At 36.9% G+C, this 16,078-nt stretch overlaps 1 protein-coding gene across 1 annotated transcript in view; it reads right to left on the bottom strand.

Annotated features, from left to right (window-relative positions):
* Positions 1-16,078, bottom strand: part of LOC110326754 (chromodomain-helicase-DNA-binding protein 6-like) — a 126,276-nt gene that overhangs the window by 1,548 nt on the left and 108,650 nt on the right. Inside the window, 1 exon segment of the mRNA XM_021205334.2 lies at positions 1,253-1,461. Coding sequence (XP_021060993.1) covers positions 1,253-1,461 — 209 coding nt within the window.

Below are 16,078 nucleotides of genomic sequence, written 5' to 3'. Positions count from 1 at the left end.
TGTGTGTCTGTGTGTGTATGTATGTGTGTGCATGTGTGTGTGTATGTGTGTGTGTGCGTGTGTATGTGTGTGTATATGTGTGTGTGTGTGTCTGTGTTTACATTTTCAAATATATATGGTGTTTTAAAAACATGTGATACAGTTTTTCTCTGTCATGTATATTCCTCAAGGTTTGAACTGCGGATTCCGCTGCTTCTCATCACTGCTGTGTTTGTTACTTTATTTACTCTTCAGAGGAAGAGAAGTGATATATGATCATCATATTTTAGCTTGAAATTACACGTTCCATCTGCCGAACATATTTCCGTGTGGATGTTTATGATATATATTTATGATCTCCTCGTGGTATCTTGCTCAAAGCCTCTGCCTATTTTCCTATCGGAGTACATGTTTTCTCACTGGCTGCTTGTACTCTTTGCATGTTCCAAAGATTTGCTTATTTTGTGATAAGATTATTGGACATCTTTTTTTTTCCTTCAGTGTTTGTCATCTCTCCAAATTCCTGGATGACCAGAAATTTTCATTTTTATGCTATTCACGCAGCCTCTTTTTCTGCTTAGTTGCTGGTGCTGAGTTCAGTAGCACTGAGAGTTCCCAGAGGACAAGCCTAAGCATAGGCTGCTCATTGATCACTTCTTCCTGTTTCTCATGACAATCCTAGCACTTTGAGTTTTGTTTTGGGGGCAAAATTCTGAAATGCACCTTTTATTTCTTTTTAAATTGTTATTTACTCATTGTAATTTTCGTGTATTTACAATGTATTTTGGTCAAATGTGTCCATCCTTACCTTCCTGCAACCCCATGATCTGTTACACTAACTCCCTCCCAACTTCATGAGTTCCCCCTTTTTATTGTTATTAATAACCCTATAACAAGTAGTACTGCTCATGTGCTCCTAAAGTGTGGGACCATGTACTGAATCATGGGTCACCTGCACGCCCAGACTTAAAAAAGGTTTCTCCTCTGCCCTCAGCAACCATCACCTGCCAATAACTTACTCTGGAAGCTGGGCCTTACTTCCCCATGTGTCTGACCCTGCTCCTTCTCCTCTTCTTCCTCCTTTTCCTCCCTCTTCTCCTCTTCCTCCTCCTCCTTCTGTCTTCTTGTTTTCAGATTTATGGAAAACATGGCATAAAAGACTAAAGGGCTCCACATTACCTTGTCAGTTACTGAAACCCTTTTCCTTCCCTTGCCCTTCTCCCTTCTTCCTCTCCCTCTTCCCTCTCTGTTTCCTGAAGCTTGATAGAGATACCTCTCACACAAGCTCCGAGTCGGCTTCATCAGATGCATCACATCGGCAGCTATCTTGTGGGGTTTCTTGCTGGGGATAACAGCGATCTCCTTGCACAAGTCCTTGTTGTTGTGGAAGTCATTACCCAGGCCAGTGTAGTTCTTCTCGGTGATGACCCAGGCTGCCTTCTTGCCAGTCTTGGTGCAAATGCAGCCCATAATAACAGTTCTCTGTAAAAGAGTCTGAAACTTCTTAATGGTGACAAGCATTGTAGATGCCAGGTAGCAGGGAACAGAAAGTGAGCTCTGAAAGTTCTCTGCTTTTAGAAAATCAAGCAAACAAACAAACACCTTTAGTTTTTCAAGTGGTGCACAAGCAAGATTAAGGTAGTTTTGAATTTAACTCTGATTCATCGAAGGGAAAGTTTATTCTTAATATATTTTCACCTCATACTTCATGAATATAGATTGTTTTATGAGTTCCAAATATATTTGTATTTTTGTACAATTCCTAGGCATTGGGTTTCTTTACATAAAGTTATGTTAGCTACATAATGTGCTGTTTGTAAGTATGTCTGCCTTCCTTAGTAAACATTAGGGTATTTCTTTGCTTTTATCTTGGATGTTAACCAAGATAAAAGCATATATTTGGGCTGGAAAATATCAATGTGGAAATGTGTGGGTTTTTTTGTTTTCCTTTAGAAAATGCTCAGGTCCAATCTTTATTAGTGTCACTATAAAGCAAAAGTGAAAGAAAAAAACAAAAAACAAAACAAAACAAAGAAAACAATTTGAGGCTACAATAATTATTTAATGGCAAAGAGTACCAGATGATCTCATACTGTCTCCATGTGCACTTGTATGGATGTACACATATACACACAGATACACTATGAATGAATAAAGAAGATTCTTAAAATATAAACCACCCTTTCATTAGTTCATATAATTTTTAAGGAATAGTCTATTCATCTTCCTGGGACAGAATTGTTTATCTAAATTTCTCACCTTATAATAGCTGTTAATGGAGTTCTAGAGTATGTTTATTAATTATTATTTATATAAATTATGTTCATGGCACTGAAGAGATGCCTCAGCAATTAAGAGTATTTGCTGTTCTTGTAGAATATCTGTGTTCAGTTCCTGGTACCCATGTGGTGGCTTTCATCCATCTGTAACTTCATTTCTTGGTGATCTGATTCCCTCTTCTAGTCTCTGTTACCACTAGGCAAGTACATGGTCAAGAAGCATACACACAGGGAAAACATTCGTCCACATGTCAGAAAAATAAATAAATCTTTAAAAAATTTATTTCATTCAAACTCACTTGCAAACACTTCTTACTTTAACCATTAGATGGAAAAATTGTGAACATTCATATCATGAGTAATTTTACAATGAAATTTTTATCAGTACCTTACAGATATAAAAAGTATATATCTCTCCAGAGGAAAATTATGTTTATAATATTTGTTTGTTCCTATTATTAGCTGTAGGAAGATATAAAAATATCTATTATTTCAAGTGAATCAATTTAATCATATTACTAATTATAAGAATAGTTCTATTATGTATATAAGAATGCATTTATAAATACCATGAAGTATAATATTTTTAAATGTTCATGAGAAATGCATGTGCATAACTAATTGCCCACATCTCCAGTACTATACTTATTTTAATAAGATTTTTTAATTCTAAGAAGTACATTTATATCCCCCACACAATTTTTAACCTACTTTTATACCTCTCGTTTAACAGTATTTTGAACCTATGCCATTTTGCATGTAAGTTAAAAATAGACACATACAAAACATGTTCTCTTATGCCTAGTTTCTTTCACTCAGAATGATTTTGAAATTCATAAAATAGTGTCACATACATCAGTGGTTCCTTGCTTTTGTATTGTTCTCACTTGTGTGACAATATGTGTAGCTGGACTTTATGGTTTCTCTTGGATAAGAATGATTGTAATGTTTGAGCTTATGGATAACACATATTTACTTCCCCAATTTTTTCTACCCTCGTATTCTAACAACCATGTAATAATTTTGATGGGAGTACACTCTTATCAGTCATCCATATACTTAAAATTGGTCTCCATTAGGGATTGCTAATCTTAAAATTGGGTATGCAAGAGGTTCTTCATTGTGGCATATTTACATGTTGAGCACATCTGCTACTAAGTTTGAAAATTTCGATGAGATGCATTCAATTTTATTTTTCTTGGAACTCATAATTTTATTACATTCCTATTATTGAATCCCAAGAAGTCTAGACATATCTTGAATAGAAATCTTTTGTAAGGAACATATATTCTGAATATTTGTTTACATTTCATATTTTGCTCTTCAATCTGATTACTGGTGACTTTTGAGACTGTTATTAAATTTGATGGCTGTTGCGGGAAATATTACAAAATGAACCCGACACGACTCTCAGTGGGGCCAGGCCACACTCCCACACTCCTGCCATCACCACCACCTCTCTGGAGTTATCCCCTGCACCCGGTGCTCTCACTGGCTCAGTCTCCCTGCCCACCAACTCACCAGCCCTGCAAGGCTACATGACTCCCATCCCTCAGACAGGGTCGCTGAATTCCTCTCTCTTTCACGCAACACCCCACGCACTCCTGGTTAGCCATCTCAACACCTAATTACCCAGTAGAATCAAGACTCTTAATACTCAATTAGCCAATCAGATTTATGTATCAATAATAACACAATGTACAAGATACCAATGCAATAATTTCAGAGCCAAATGATAATGAAAGTTTTATCCAATTATTCTAACCTTTTGATAACACCATGTCAGCCTCCCTTCTGGTTCTCTCTCTCTCCACCTGAGACCTCTCTCCCTCTCTCAATTCCTCACTCTACTTCCCTTCTCCTGTCCAATCACAAGCCTCCCACTGTCCTATTGCTATTGGACAGGGAAAATCCCACAACAGATGGCTGCTAGTTTTTTACTTTTATGATAAATGGCTTTATGTGCTACATAAGAATATTTTTTACTTCTAATTCAGAAACAAATTTTTCAACCATTTTCTCCTACGAAAGTTATAATTTAGATTTTACATTTAAGGCTATGATTCATTCTTTTATTGTTGCCTTTTGGGGGGGCGTGGTAGACTGAGAAACACCATCATTTTAGAGCTCCACAAAAAAGAAGTTACAGTATCCTGCACGGTGGTAAGCAACATACAGCGTTAATGCTAGTGCTAGACATAAATTTTATTTTTTTAGAAGCTGTTGTTGTAGGAGGTGAATTAAATAGAGGATACAGGCTAGGTTGAGACAGTGTCAACCTGACACTGATCTCAGATAGGGCTTGACAACTCAATTGGGACAGGGGAATAATACATAGGCATTTGTCCACAGCCAAGAGCTACATCAGCAAGAGGAGCAGAGTTTTGAGAGAGAGAGAGAGAGAGAGAGAGAGAGAGAGAGAGAGAGAGAGAGAGAGAGAGAAAATAGGTTTCAGAAAAGCACTCGTCCCCTGTCTGGGACAAGTTACCAAAAAAGAAGGAAAACTGATTTCAGAGCTCTCCTAGGAACAGTGGGAAATTGGGAGACATCCTACTTCCTCTCTGGCTCCTACTGGAGATATCTCTGGCTCCTACAGGAGATATCCTTAGTTCTGGTTACATCAAGTTCTCTTCCTTCTTTGCCTATTGTCTGTCTTTGGTGTACCCATCTGTCTACGTGACAGTTTGTGTCTGTTTTTGTTTTGTTGGTTGAATGACTTGTTTGCACTATGTTTCATGTTGAAAAGGAAAAATGGTTAAAACTTTATCTGCTGGCTATCCATCCTTTGATTTAGTTTAATTTGTTTAGAAGGTGGTCTTAATTTGCACAGCAGAACCTGGTAAATTACCCAGCATTGTAGCTGGGAGTCAAGCATAGCTGGAGAAAAGCTGCTTTTAAAGGGGCAGCAGCTCCTCAAGTTCTATGATAAATAAGCTGATGGCTGTTTTTTTCCTAGAAAAAAATCTCTGCAATTGTGTTTATTGGGTTCAGCAAGTGACAAGGTACTTCCTTCTTGACATTATAGCTAAGAAAAGTAAAAATTCTGTGGGTTCTAAATATATAAGATGTATACTGTGTTATAACCTATGAATTACTAATACTAGAGAGACTTCAGTGTTGTACAGACAGTTTGCCTCTGCATTCCCCACCAGAGTCTCCCATCCTCCCTCCCCCTTCTGCAAGAAGGATATGCAGACAGCTGGTTTCTGTGCTGTGTCCTCCTGCAGCAGCCAAGGGCTCCCTCCCCCTCCCCTAGCATTAGAATGGCACTACCCATAAAACTCTCACTTAATGAGGACAGTCTGAGGACACAGCAGGAGACAATCTCCCCACCTCTGTGTCTCCAAAAGCCAACACTCCTCCTGATAACTCTCTAGGTGCCTGTCCTTGAGACCTTAGAGAAATAACAAGTTCAAGGGAGACCATGGAAAAAGTAAAAGGTAAACAGAGGTCAGGTCACAGACAGTTACAACTGGCCATAAAATTAGTCCTTGAACAGACACCCGCTAACCCCCTCCCACTTCAGTACTATTCCACCCTCTACTTCCCTGTCTGTGAATATTCACGCTATTATTAACTATACTGTATATAAACCAAATGTTTTCTGGACTCAGGGTTGCTTGCCAGCATTCACACAGTGAGTGCTGGTGGGTGTACTGAGTTCGAACTTGAAACATTAAGAAGACTCTTTTGCAAGTTGCAGTGGACTTTGAATTCTTGGGATCCTCTGGTTTCCTGTGAACTTAGGGCACAAGAACTTATTGGGTTCAGCAAGTGACAAGGTTCTCCCTTCTTGAAATTATAGCTAGGAAAAGTAAAAATTTTGTTTGGTCTAAACATCTAAGATGTGTGTAACCACTTCATTTTTGTTTCTGACTGGTTTTAAAGGCATAACTATGTTCTGCATGTCTTGGCTATAGAGCATTGACTTATGAGTTATTGGGAGTGGTTAAAATTTTGTACCATTGGTAACAGAAAGTTAGCTTAAAACTGGTACTCGGGGTTGGAGCCATTTTAAACAACATTTGTCATAAGCCAACCCAGGAAAACAGGTCTCTAAAGATCTGTCTAAATTGGGTAATACGTCTAAATTAGGATAATATTTTATGTAATTCTTACCCTAGAAATTAGACTTATAAAGGATAGGATTTAAAACAATGTCTCTTTAATGAGGTACAAAAAGTTGCACTGTCATGCATTCATATGTAAGAACTGGCAGCCAAACTTTGTAATGTGAAAGTAATAATTTTGATATTGATTTTAAAGAGAATGTATTCTTTAAAATTGGGTTTTGCTTTCCAAAGTTATGGTTATGGTCTAATATTGCAAAAGAAACTTTAAAATATGGTTAAACTGCCAGTGTTCCATTGGTTGCGGTTTACAGATAGATCACAGGCTCAGGATTTTTATCTTGCTCATATTTGTAAATAAGAAAAAAAAATCAAGCAAGTGGAGATGATTGCAAGAGTAATAAAAGTTAAAAACAGCTGTGTCAAAGTATGGGCTTGCTGCCCCCTTTACACAAACTTTATTGGATATAATGGTAGAAGCAAAATTTAAAACCCCCAAGATTGAAAAGGAGATCTCAGTGGGAGTTTATCTAACAGTGTCCCAAAGAACTGCTAAAAGCAGCCAGTAGAATTTTTTGATACTTTAGAAGGAGTTCCTTTTATTATACAATTGTCTTATGAGAATGCTAATGTAGTCTGCCATGAGGTCATCTGGCCATACAAAGCAAAGACAGATTTATCTGGATACATTTGTCTTTGTAAAAACAAACAAACAAACAAACAAACAAACAAACAAACAAACTATACCCTCATACAATCAAGGTTTGATTATGGCTGCTGTGTTGCAAGGGACTACAGTACAAGCAATGCTTTTACAGCACCCAGGTAATAAGGAATGTTTTAATTGTGGGGACATAAATCATTTAAGGAAAGACTGTCCAAAAGTAGAGACATAGAGACAGCAGAATCACTCTGCTGGAATCTGTCCTTGCTGCAGGAGGGGTATTCATTGGGCCAGGCCTCAGGAAATGGGCTCAGATTAAGAAATATTTATAGCTCAGAGCAGCCTTAGCTGAGACTTGAGTGGCACTCCCTTTGTCTTGCAAACCCTGACTAAGGAAGTTTTGTGGCCCTTGCCTCCAGGGATTACTTTTAGGCTGAAGCAGCATTATTATAAAAGGATTACAGATCTATCCAAGTGTTATCCAAAACAATGTTCAAATTTAAGATTTATGAAAGTTTAATGAGGCTATGGGTCTCCTAGAGGAATTGCCACCTGGCTTGCCTGCTCCAGCTGCCATTCCAGGAACTGCATCTAGATTTACTATGGGTTTGGAAGATTGTTTTTATACTGCTCCTTTGCATGCTGATGACTGTAAAGTGTTTGCTTTTAGTAAGTTTGCAATTTTAAAGAGCTCATGAAGGAATATCATTGGAAAGTTTTGCCTCAAGGAATGGCTAATAGCTTTACATCATGTAAAAAAAAAATGTATCTGCTTCAATAAAAGAAGTTAGTTCTTTGAATCATTCAGTGAATATTGCTCATTATATGGAGAGTATTTTATTAGCTAATCACTTTGATGGAGTTTTATTACAAGCATTTGCTCTTCTTATACAGTAGGCTTTAAAATTTTGGAATAGTTTTTGCTCCAGAAAAGATTCAAAGTCAGTATCTTTTTCAATATTCCTAAAAAAAAACTGTGGCATAGAAAATGCAAGAAAGATGATTTACTTACTTCAAATTATTTTCAAAGGCTTCTAGGAGATGTTCATTGTCTAAGTCCTCATCTTAGGCTCACTCTAGGAAGACTTAAGCCTCTGTTTGATATTCTCCAGGGGTTGCAAATTAATTTGTGAGGGATGAATAATTTTGCAGAAAGTAGAGGAAGCATTAGCCAACAACAGATACATTGTATAAACTATAGATCAATTGTTGGCTGTTATGTTATTGCTACTCATGCCCACACCAATTCCTTGTCAAAATGGACCATTAATGTGGATTTATCTTTCTTCATCTCCAAGTAAAGTTTGAAAATCCTATTATGAAGCTGTTGCTGTGTTAATACGGAATTTTAGGATAACATCATGAAAGTATTTTGGAAAGAATGTCTTAAAAACCTGATGAAACATTTATTTCTTATTTCAAACAATTAAATTTTTTACTACAGAATACTGATATTTGGCCTATTGCATGCAAACCTTTTAGGCAAAAATGATAATCATCATCCAAAAGAAAAGTTGTTACAATTTGCCTATATGTATACTTTTGTATTTCCTGTAAATGTAGTCATGCATCACATAAAGAGTGCATTTATTATATTTATAAACAGCTCATGTATGGGAGAGAAACATATGTAATTGGATAACATGTTTATTCTTTTGTGTTTCCCTTCACTTCAACACAAATAATTGAATTACATGCTCTAGCCACTGTATTTAAAATGTTGAAAAATTAATCTTTTAATTTGTATACTGATTCTCAATAATGGCTCATGGCTTAAAATTGCTTGAAATTGTTCCTTTTTTAGATACTGCTAATTCTCAAATTTTGCAGTTATTTATGCAAATACAACTCAATTAGGAGAAAGTACTGTTCCTTTAAAGAACTTTCTTTGGACATTTAAGGGCTCATAATGAATTGCCTGGACAGACTCCTTAGGGCAATGCCACAGCAGATTTGTATCCCAGGCAGATAATAGACCTTACACAGGAACAATTGACCATACTATCTCACTCTTCACACCACCAAAATAGTATTAGCTTGAGACCAAAATTTCTAGAGAATGTACACATAAAATTGTAAAGACTTGTCCTCAATTTCTACCTGTATCATATAATGGTGTTAATCCTTGAGGACTTCTACATAATCAATTATTACAAATAGATGGTACTCATATTTCTGATTTTGGAAAAGCAAAATATTTACATGCAACTATTGACACCATTTCAGGCTTTTTAGTTACAACTTCTTTAACAGGAGAAGCAACTAATAATGTAACTAGTCATTGCCTGCATTATTTTTCTATGCCTGGTGTTCTAAATCAGATCAAAACAGATAACTGAAATGGCTATAACGGTCAAGAATTTGAGATGTTTTGTAGACAATTTAATATTACCCATACTACTGGGATTCTTTATAATTCTCAAGGACAAGGTATTGTGGAACTTTAAAACAATATCTTCTTAAGAAACAAAAAAGGTGGAATTATATCCCTATACACCACATTATTTAAATCGTGTTCTTTTATTTTTAAAATTTTAAAATTTGGATGCCAAGGAACTCTCTGCTGAGTGTTTATGGCACCCTATAACTAAGAATACTTATGCCTAGGTGAAATGGAAGGATCCACTTACTAGCATATGGCATGATCCTGATCAGGTATTAATGTGGAGTGAGGTTCTGTCTGTTTTCTCACAAAAAGAAAATGGAGCCTGATGGGTGCCTGAAAGATTGCTTCATCAAGTGGACACAGATCCTGAGCCTTCTAATGATTGTGATACCAATGATGAAGATGGCTTACAATCCCTATTAGTCAGCTGAGTTAACCTGGAGTGTAGTCTCCACTCTTACTGGAGAGCAAGTGCTTTCTATCACTTCTCAAATCCACCCCTATATACCTGGTGGGCCAGACTTTGATTTTGGTCTTTGCCAATTAGCAGGTGAATTGAATACCTGGGACTTCCATGCAGACTATTTTAATTTCTAATTATAATCTGGTTGCTTTTAACTTTTGACTTTGTATCTTAAACAGATTTGTTGCCTTCACACAGGATTGCTTTCAGCAAGCTCAGCTATGGCAGTGATTCATCACTATGAAGAAATGCATTGAGTACATATCCATATGTCCTTCATGGCTTTGGTCTGAATGGGGAAGAGTGTGCTTTTGAAGACAGGTAATCATGGACAGGTAAGAGTGTTCTTGAGCTCCTATCGACCTAACACAGAGACAAACACCAAAAAGCTGTGTGTTGTCCATAATGGGTAAGAAAGAGAAATATAGACACTGACCCAAGACAGGCACGTCTGCCTAGCCACTCTACACCCTAAATGGGATTATGGAAAACAAGTAAATCACGTGCCCCTGTCCAGTTCATCTTTAAAAAACATAAAAGGGGAAATTGTGCTGTTTCCCCAGCCTTGAGCAGGCTAAATAGACCTTAAGTGTTTTCCACAGTTGGTCTTCCACTGACCTAGCTGACCTATGTGGAATCTTCTTACTTGCAATTCCCTAGAGGAACAGACTTCCCACTGATCTTGCTTTGCAACATAATCCAGCTGAAACAAAGGAGGGGTCTATGGAATCTCCCTATATAAATGCAGTGCTAAACATTAAACTTTGAGCCTTGATCAGAAACCTTTGTCTTGGCTTCATCCTTCTCTTACCTGTCCAACCTTTTTCATTTCCAGCCTTCCTTTCAGATATACCCAGTTCAACCAAAGCTGCTAGACAGCTACAATCTACTTTTAATTTTTTCTGGATAATTGACTGTTCATACATATCTGAATCTGTTTTTATATTGTCTATCATGTTTCCCTATTCTATACTTTTATGCTATCAGTAATAACATATATTATTTGATTATTTGCTCTGTAATTATTGCTAATAGAATTATGAGATAATTAAAATTCCCACATACAATTTAAATTTTATAGTACTGTTGTAATTGTATTATTTTCTATAAGTAGGTTATATGCAATTATATATTACTCAGTGATTGTCATTATATATCCTGCCTCCAACTCTTCCCAAATGCACTGCTATTTCCTACTCACCCACCTCATTTTTCTTTTTCTGAACTCTTTAAAATCAATCAATTCATTGTTCCTAAAATTCATGGATATAACATCTTCCTGTGCAATTTGATCAGTTTATCAGACGATAGATTCTTAGAGAAAATTGCCTCCCTGCTCCTAGCAGCTAACAATTGACATTAGCTCCAAGGCTAGGGGTTGGATTATTTACCTGACTCTTCTATCAAAGCTGGGATTTGGTTACATTTGGGCTTTCATACATCTTAATCTTATGTTGAAATCACTGTGACATCATTTGTGTAGCTGCCCAGCTATTCCTTGTAGCCATCTACCTTTCTTACACTCTTTATGTTCCTATTTCTGCAATGAGCTCTGCATGGGGTGGGGATCCCCCATACGTGCTCCACGCTGAGCTGAGAATTCTTGAGCCTCATAATCTCTTTTCTATAGACAGCTGTGTATCTCTGTGCTAATCATCATTTACTGCAAATAGAAGCGCTGATGATGGTTGGGGGGTGCATTGTTCAGTGGATCTAAAGATAAGTCATTAGGAATCAGTTTAGTACAATATCCATTTAGCAATGTAATAATAATAGGTTCTCCACTAATGTCTAAATCCTGAATGGCCATTGGTTCTTGCCCAAATAGTACCAGGTATGGCTTTCACCTTGTGAAGCAGGGTTTAAAGTAGAGTGAGCCATTATGTCCATGACACTGTAGCATGCTCTGATAATACAGATTTAGTACCTGATTAAGCTTCTCCATAGACTCTAGCTTCAGTCAGAGTGATATTGCAAAGGAGAAGAGCCTCAGTTTGTGCTTCTTGATTGCCCAGATACTATTTAAATTCTGCATGATTTTTGTCGGTCGTTAATCCCCACCCTCAAACTGATTCTACTGTGTGTGTGTGTGTGTGTGTGTGTGTGTGTGTGTGTATGTGTGCCTGCATGTTGATGTAATTGGTATGTTGATGTAATTGTCAGATGACACTAAACATACAAAATGAAATAAAAACATTAAATTCCAATATAAAGGTATTCTCTAACTCTTCCCTCCATCCCTCTCTCCCTCCCTCCTTCCCTCCCTCCATCGCTCTCTCCTTCCTTCGTCTTCTTCTGTCTCCTTTTTTCTTGTTTTCCTGCTTCCTTAAGTTTCAGTTGAGACAGGATGCTGTACTTCTCTAGCAACATAAGAAACAAGAATTTAAAATGTTTACTACCTACATATATCATTTCCTTATTTCTCTAGAAAATAGAGAAGAGCTATTTAGTTGGGTAGTTTTTAACAAGCACCAACTTATTATCCTCCTGACTAACAAATTTTGCTGCTTCGAGCTTTGACCTTCCTAATGATTCAGCATGTAATTCTGAACCATAGTCTACTTGATTTTCAATTCCTTGCCTTTCATCTATGGCATAATCTTCCTTATCTTAATAATTTACCCAGCAATATCTATAACTTATTAATACCTCTATTCTCAAGAGGAAAACTACATTAAGCAATTTTATTCCTTTTAGTATTAAATGACACACACAAACCTTATTTCCTCATCACAGAGTAATAAGAATGTTTGTAATAGTTAATATAAAATATACAGCTTGGGTGAAACTATTTTAAAATATCTAACAGTATAGTGAAGAATCTTATTGAACTGACACTATTAATTAAATTTCTGTTTCAAAATTTCTCCCTGTCATAGCTCATAGTGCCAGCTTCCTTATCTACCCTCTGTTTTATCTATGTTATGCGTCCCTGTACGCCAGTTGCTAATCAGTTCCACGGTTTTCATGACTAGCCAAACATATCTGTTTTATTTGTATACATTTACTATAATACATTTACTATATATATATATATATATATATATATATATATATATATATATATATTTTGTGTGTGTGTGTGTGTGTGTGTGTGTGTGTGTGTGTGTGTGTGTAGCTTTTAAAAAACAATCCATGCTAATCTGGCTAAACACCAGCAACAGCAGTCTTGCCCGTCCCCATGACTCCCACTTTACCAAGCTACTCCAATCTTCCCAGGCCATCCACCCCTGTGGCTAGCCTGCAGAAAGCCAGTTACCACTTGCTCAGATTCCCTTGGCCTAGGAAAATGATAACACTAGACACATGTAATATATCCACCAGATTTATAATGGTAAATCTTCAACCCCCAAATGCCCACAAAAAGAACATAAACCTCTATTGATAAAAAAAAAACAAAAACAAAAACAAAAAAACAAAAAACAAGCTTCATACATAGATTGGTCAAAGGTACCCCATATTGTTTATTGCCCATCTATGAAATCTCTAGCTACTTCAGTCTTCTCTGGACCACATGGGTCAGCTCCATCTTCTCCTTCTAGCTCCATCCTGTCTCTCTCTCCCTGTCTCTGTCTCATCTCCCTCTCCTTTTCCCCTTATCTTTCTGTTCTGCCCAGAAGATCCTGCCTTCATATCTTCACCCAGTGATTGGCTTTTTATATTCCTTATCAGCCAATCAAATAACTAGAGGAAATACCCCTACATATAAGAAAAAAAAGTCCATATTTGAAGGAATAAAAATTTACATTTTGGATTTTTTTTTTTTTTGTAGAAAACATAGGGATAGTTTATACCAGATGGATTTCTGTAATGGAATAGTTAGTAGTTCATGACATTTGAGCACGCATTACTTAGGCCTCCATTCTGAGGTCAAAGTAAATGCTAGGTCTGTGTAGGAGGAGTTTGCACAGGCTGTGGGTGTTTGCTTGCATTAATTGGTGAAGATTTTGAGATAATACTTTGGCAAAAACATGCCTAGATATCAGGGGATCAATTAGTAAAGATCATTTCAGGTGTATTTTTCAACTAAACAGTCAATGTCTGCTATGTTCTTTTAGTAGCATATTTTTTTTTTTTTTTAGTGAAACAGTACAGTTTAATGATTTTTTATCCCAATTTCCTGAAATAATATATTATAATCAGTTGAAATAATATATGACGTATGTGGCTTGGAAACAGAAATAAGTTTGAACAACTGAGGATATTTACAGACACAATTAGAGGTTAAATTTTAGGACAAGGAAATCAGTTTTATCTTCAGTAATAAACTGTCCAATAATCCTTTAAAATAATATTTAAGATTGTCATACAGTGTCACACAGCATATTTAGACCCAATGAGAACACACTCAGAAGCTTTAAATAACATCAAGACAAATACATCTGAAGATGACCATATGATATAACCAGTACCTACCAGGAAAAATTTCCATCCACACTGCCACTTATTTGACTCACCTGCTCATTAATGTACTCAATGCTCTTACAATGAATGTCCAATGTGAAATTGAGAAATAATGACCTCACCTTTAAGTCATATAAAGTCAGACACAACTCTGTTTTGTTATTAACCTTACTAACCATTTCTCTCAAACCATGACGAGGTATTAAGAGTAGGGACTTTTAAATGGATTTAAGGTAGGCAACTCTTTAGTAGTAAAACACCTAGGCTATGAAATCTACATGTTGTCCTGTTTTTCTATAAATACCCAGTATGTAGTTACACTTGGCACCCACAATTCTTTTAAACTCTCTATGAAATCATGAGATTTTCCTCAAAGGCTCTCTTACTTTTGCCTTTTAAATTTTAATCTAGTGTGTCATACATATTTTCTACCTCTACCCCACTACCCTTCCTCACCATCCTTCCAACTATGCGGGAGGGGAGAGAAGAAAGGAAAGGGGGCTTTACCTCCTGAGAGTATAATGTTGCTTGACTCATCTTGCAGTAATGGACTGCATTTCTCACTGGCTATATACATTTCAAACTTATCAAATTGACTTCATTCTTCTCTTGTTTATATAGCCAAACCCTTTCCTCCTAGTTATCTTGTTGGAGTGACTATTGCTCAAAGTCTGCTTCTCATTTAGTATTCTCCTGGGGGCTATCTCTGACTCCACCTCCTTCCTCACAGGCTAAAAAGTAACAACCCAACCCCTCATCACTCAAGGATCTAGATGGTATCCCTTCTTTTTTTTACTCCCAGTACTTTTATCTTGATCCAGTTCTCCCCCCCCCCCCAATTAATGGTGTAATCTGGAACTGAAAAGAGACTATCTGTTCTGATTTGTTCATTTATTTAGCCACTATTCATCTTGATTTTCCTTTGCCTTAGATTTTGGACAAAGTCTGAGACAAAATGAGAAGAAAAAAAAAATCCTGTATTGTTAAAGCTGCAGATTTTAAGGTGAAAATAGTAAGAAGGATTTACTGCCCCTGCAATAGAAACCAGGCACTTTCCAGGTGGTAAATCAAGACAAGGGTTCCATAAACAGGTCTTATCACTCTCTGTCTAAAGGGAGGTTAAATAAACTCTTCTTCAAGGTAACTATTCAAGCCCTGTGGTTGGCACCAATGAATGCCTTTTGTTTTCTTCAATATTCCTCTCAAGCTTAATTTGCAATGCTTTCTTATGCCTTTGTACATGTAAATAAAGCACTTAGACACTCCAGGATACTTCCCATACAGTTTCTAGTCCCTAGGAGAGATCTGACTTCCTTCCAAGTGTTTCAGGTGCTCTAACTTACATTTCAGAGTGCCTCAGGACACCTGACACTCATTCTGACTATGTCCCTGGAAACAGAATTGATAGGCAGAAACAAACAATACTTTGCATGCATTCCAAAGACTCTTTTGTGTCTTTCATTTTTAGACCATGGGACCTCAGGAGTGTAGAGCCATTTATACATTTAACCCAATATTTCTGGTTTTGTTGTTGTTGTTGTTGTTGTTGTTGTTTAGTTTGTCAACCCATGGTCCCGCCCTTTTGGTTTTTTTGTTTTTTATGTTTTTTATTAGATATTTTCTTTATTTATACTTCAAATGCTATCCTGAAAGTTCCCTATACCCTCCCTGCACCCTTGCTCCCCTACCCACCCACTACCATTTCTTGGCCCTGGCATTCCCCTGTGCTGGGTAATATAAAGTTTGCAAGACCAAGGGGCCTCTCTTCCCAATGATGACCTATTGGGGGCCCTGTGTGACAGTGAGCATCCACTTCTGTGTTTGCCAGGCCCT

The sequence above is a fragment of the Mus pahari genome, chromosome 9 (assembly GCF_900095145.1).
Source record: "Mus pahari chromosome 9, PAHARI_EIJ_v1.1, whole genome shotgun sequence".
Taxonomy (NCBI): domain Eukaryota; kingdom Metazoa; phylum Chordata; class Mammalia; order Rodentia; family Muridae; genus Mus; species Mus pahari.
Note: the sequence above shows the minus strand (reverse complement) of the source record. Positions and strands in the feature narration are given on the sequence as shown.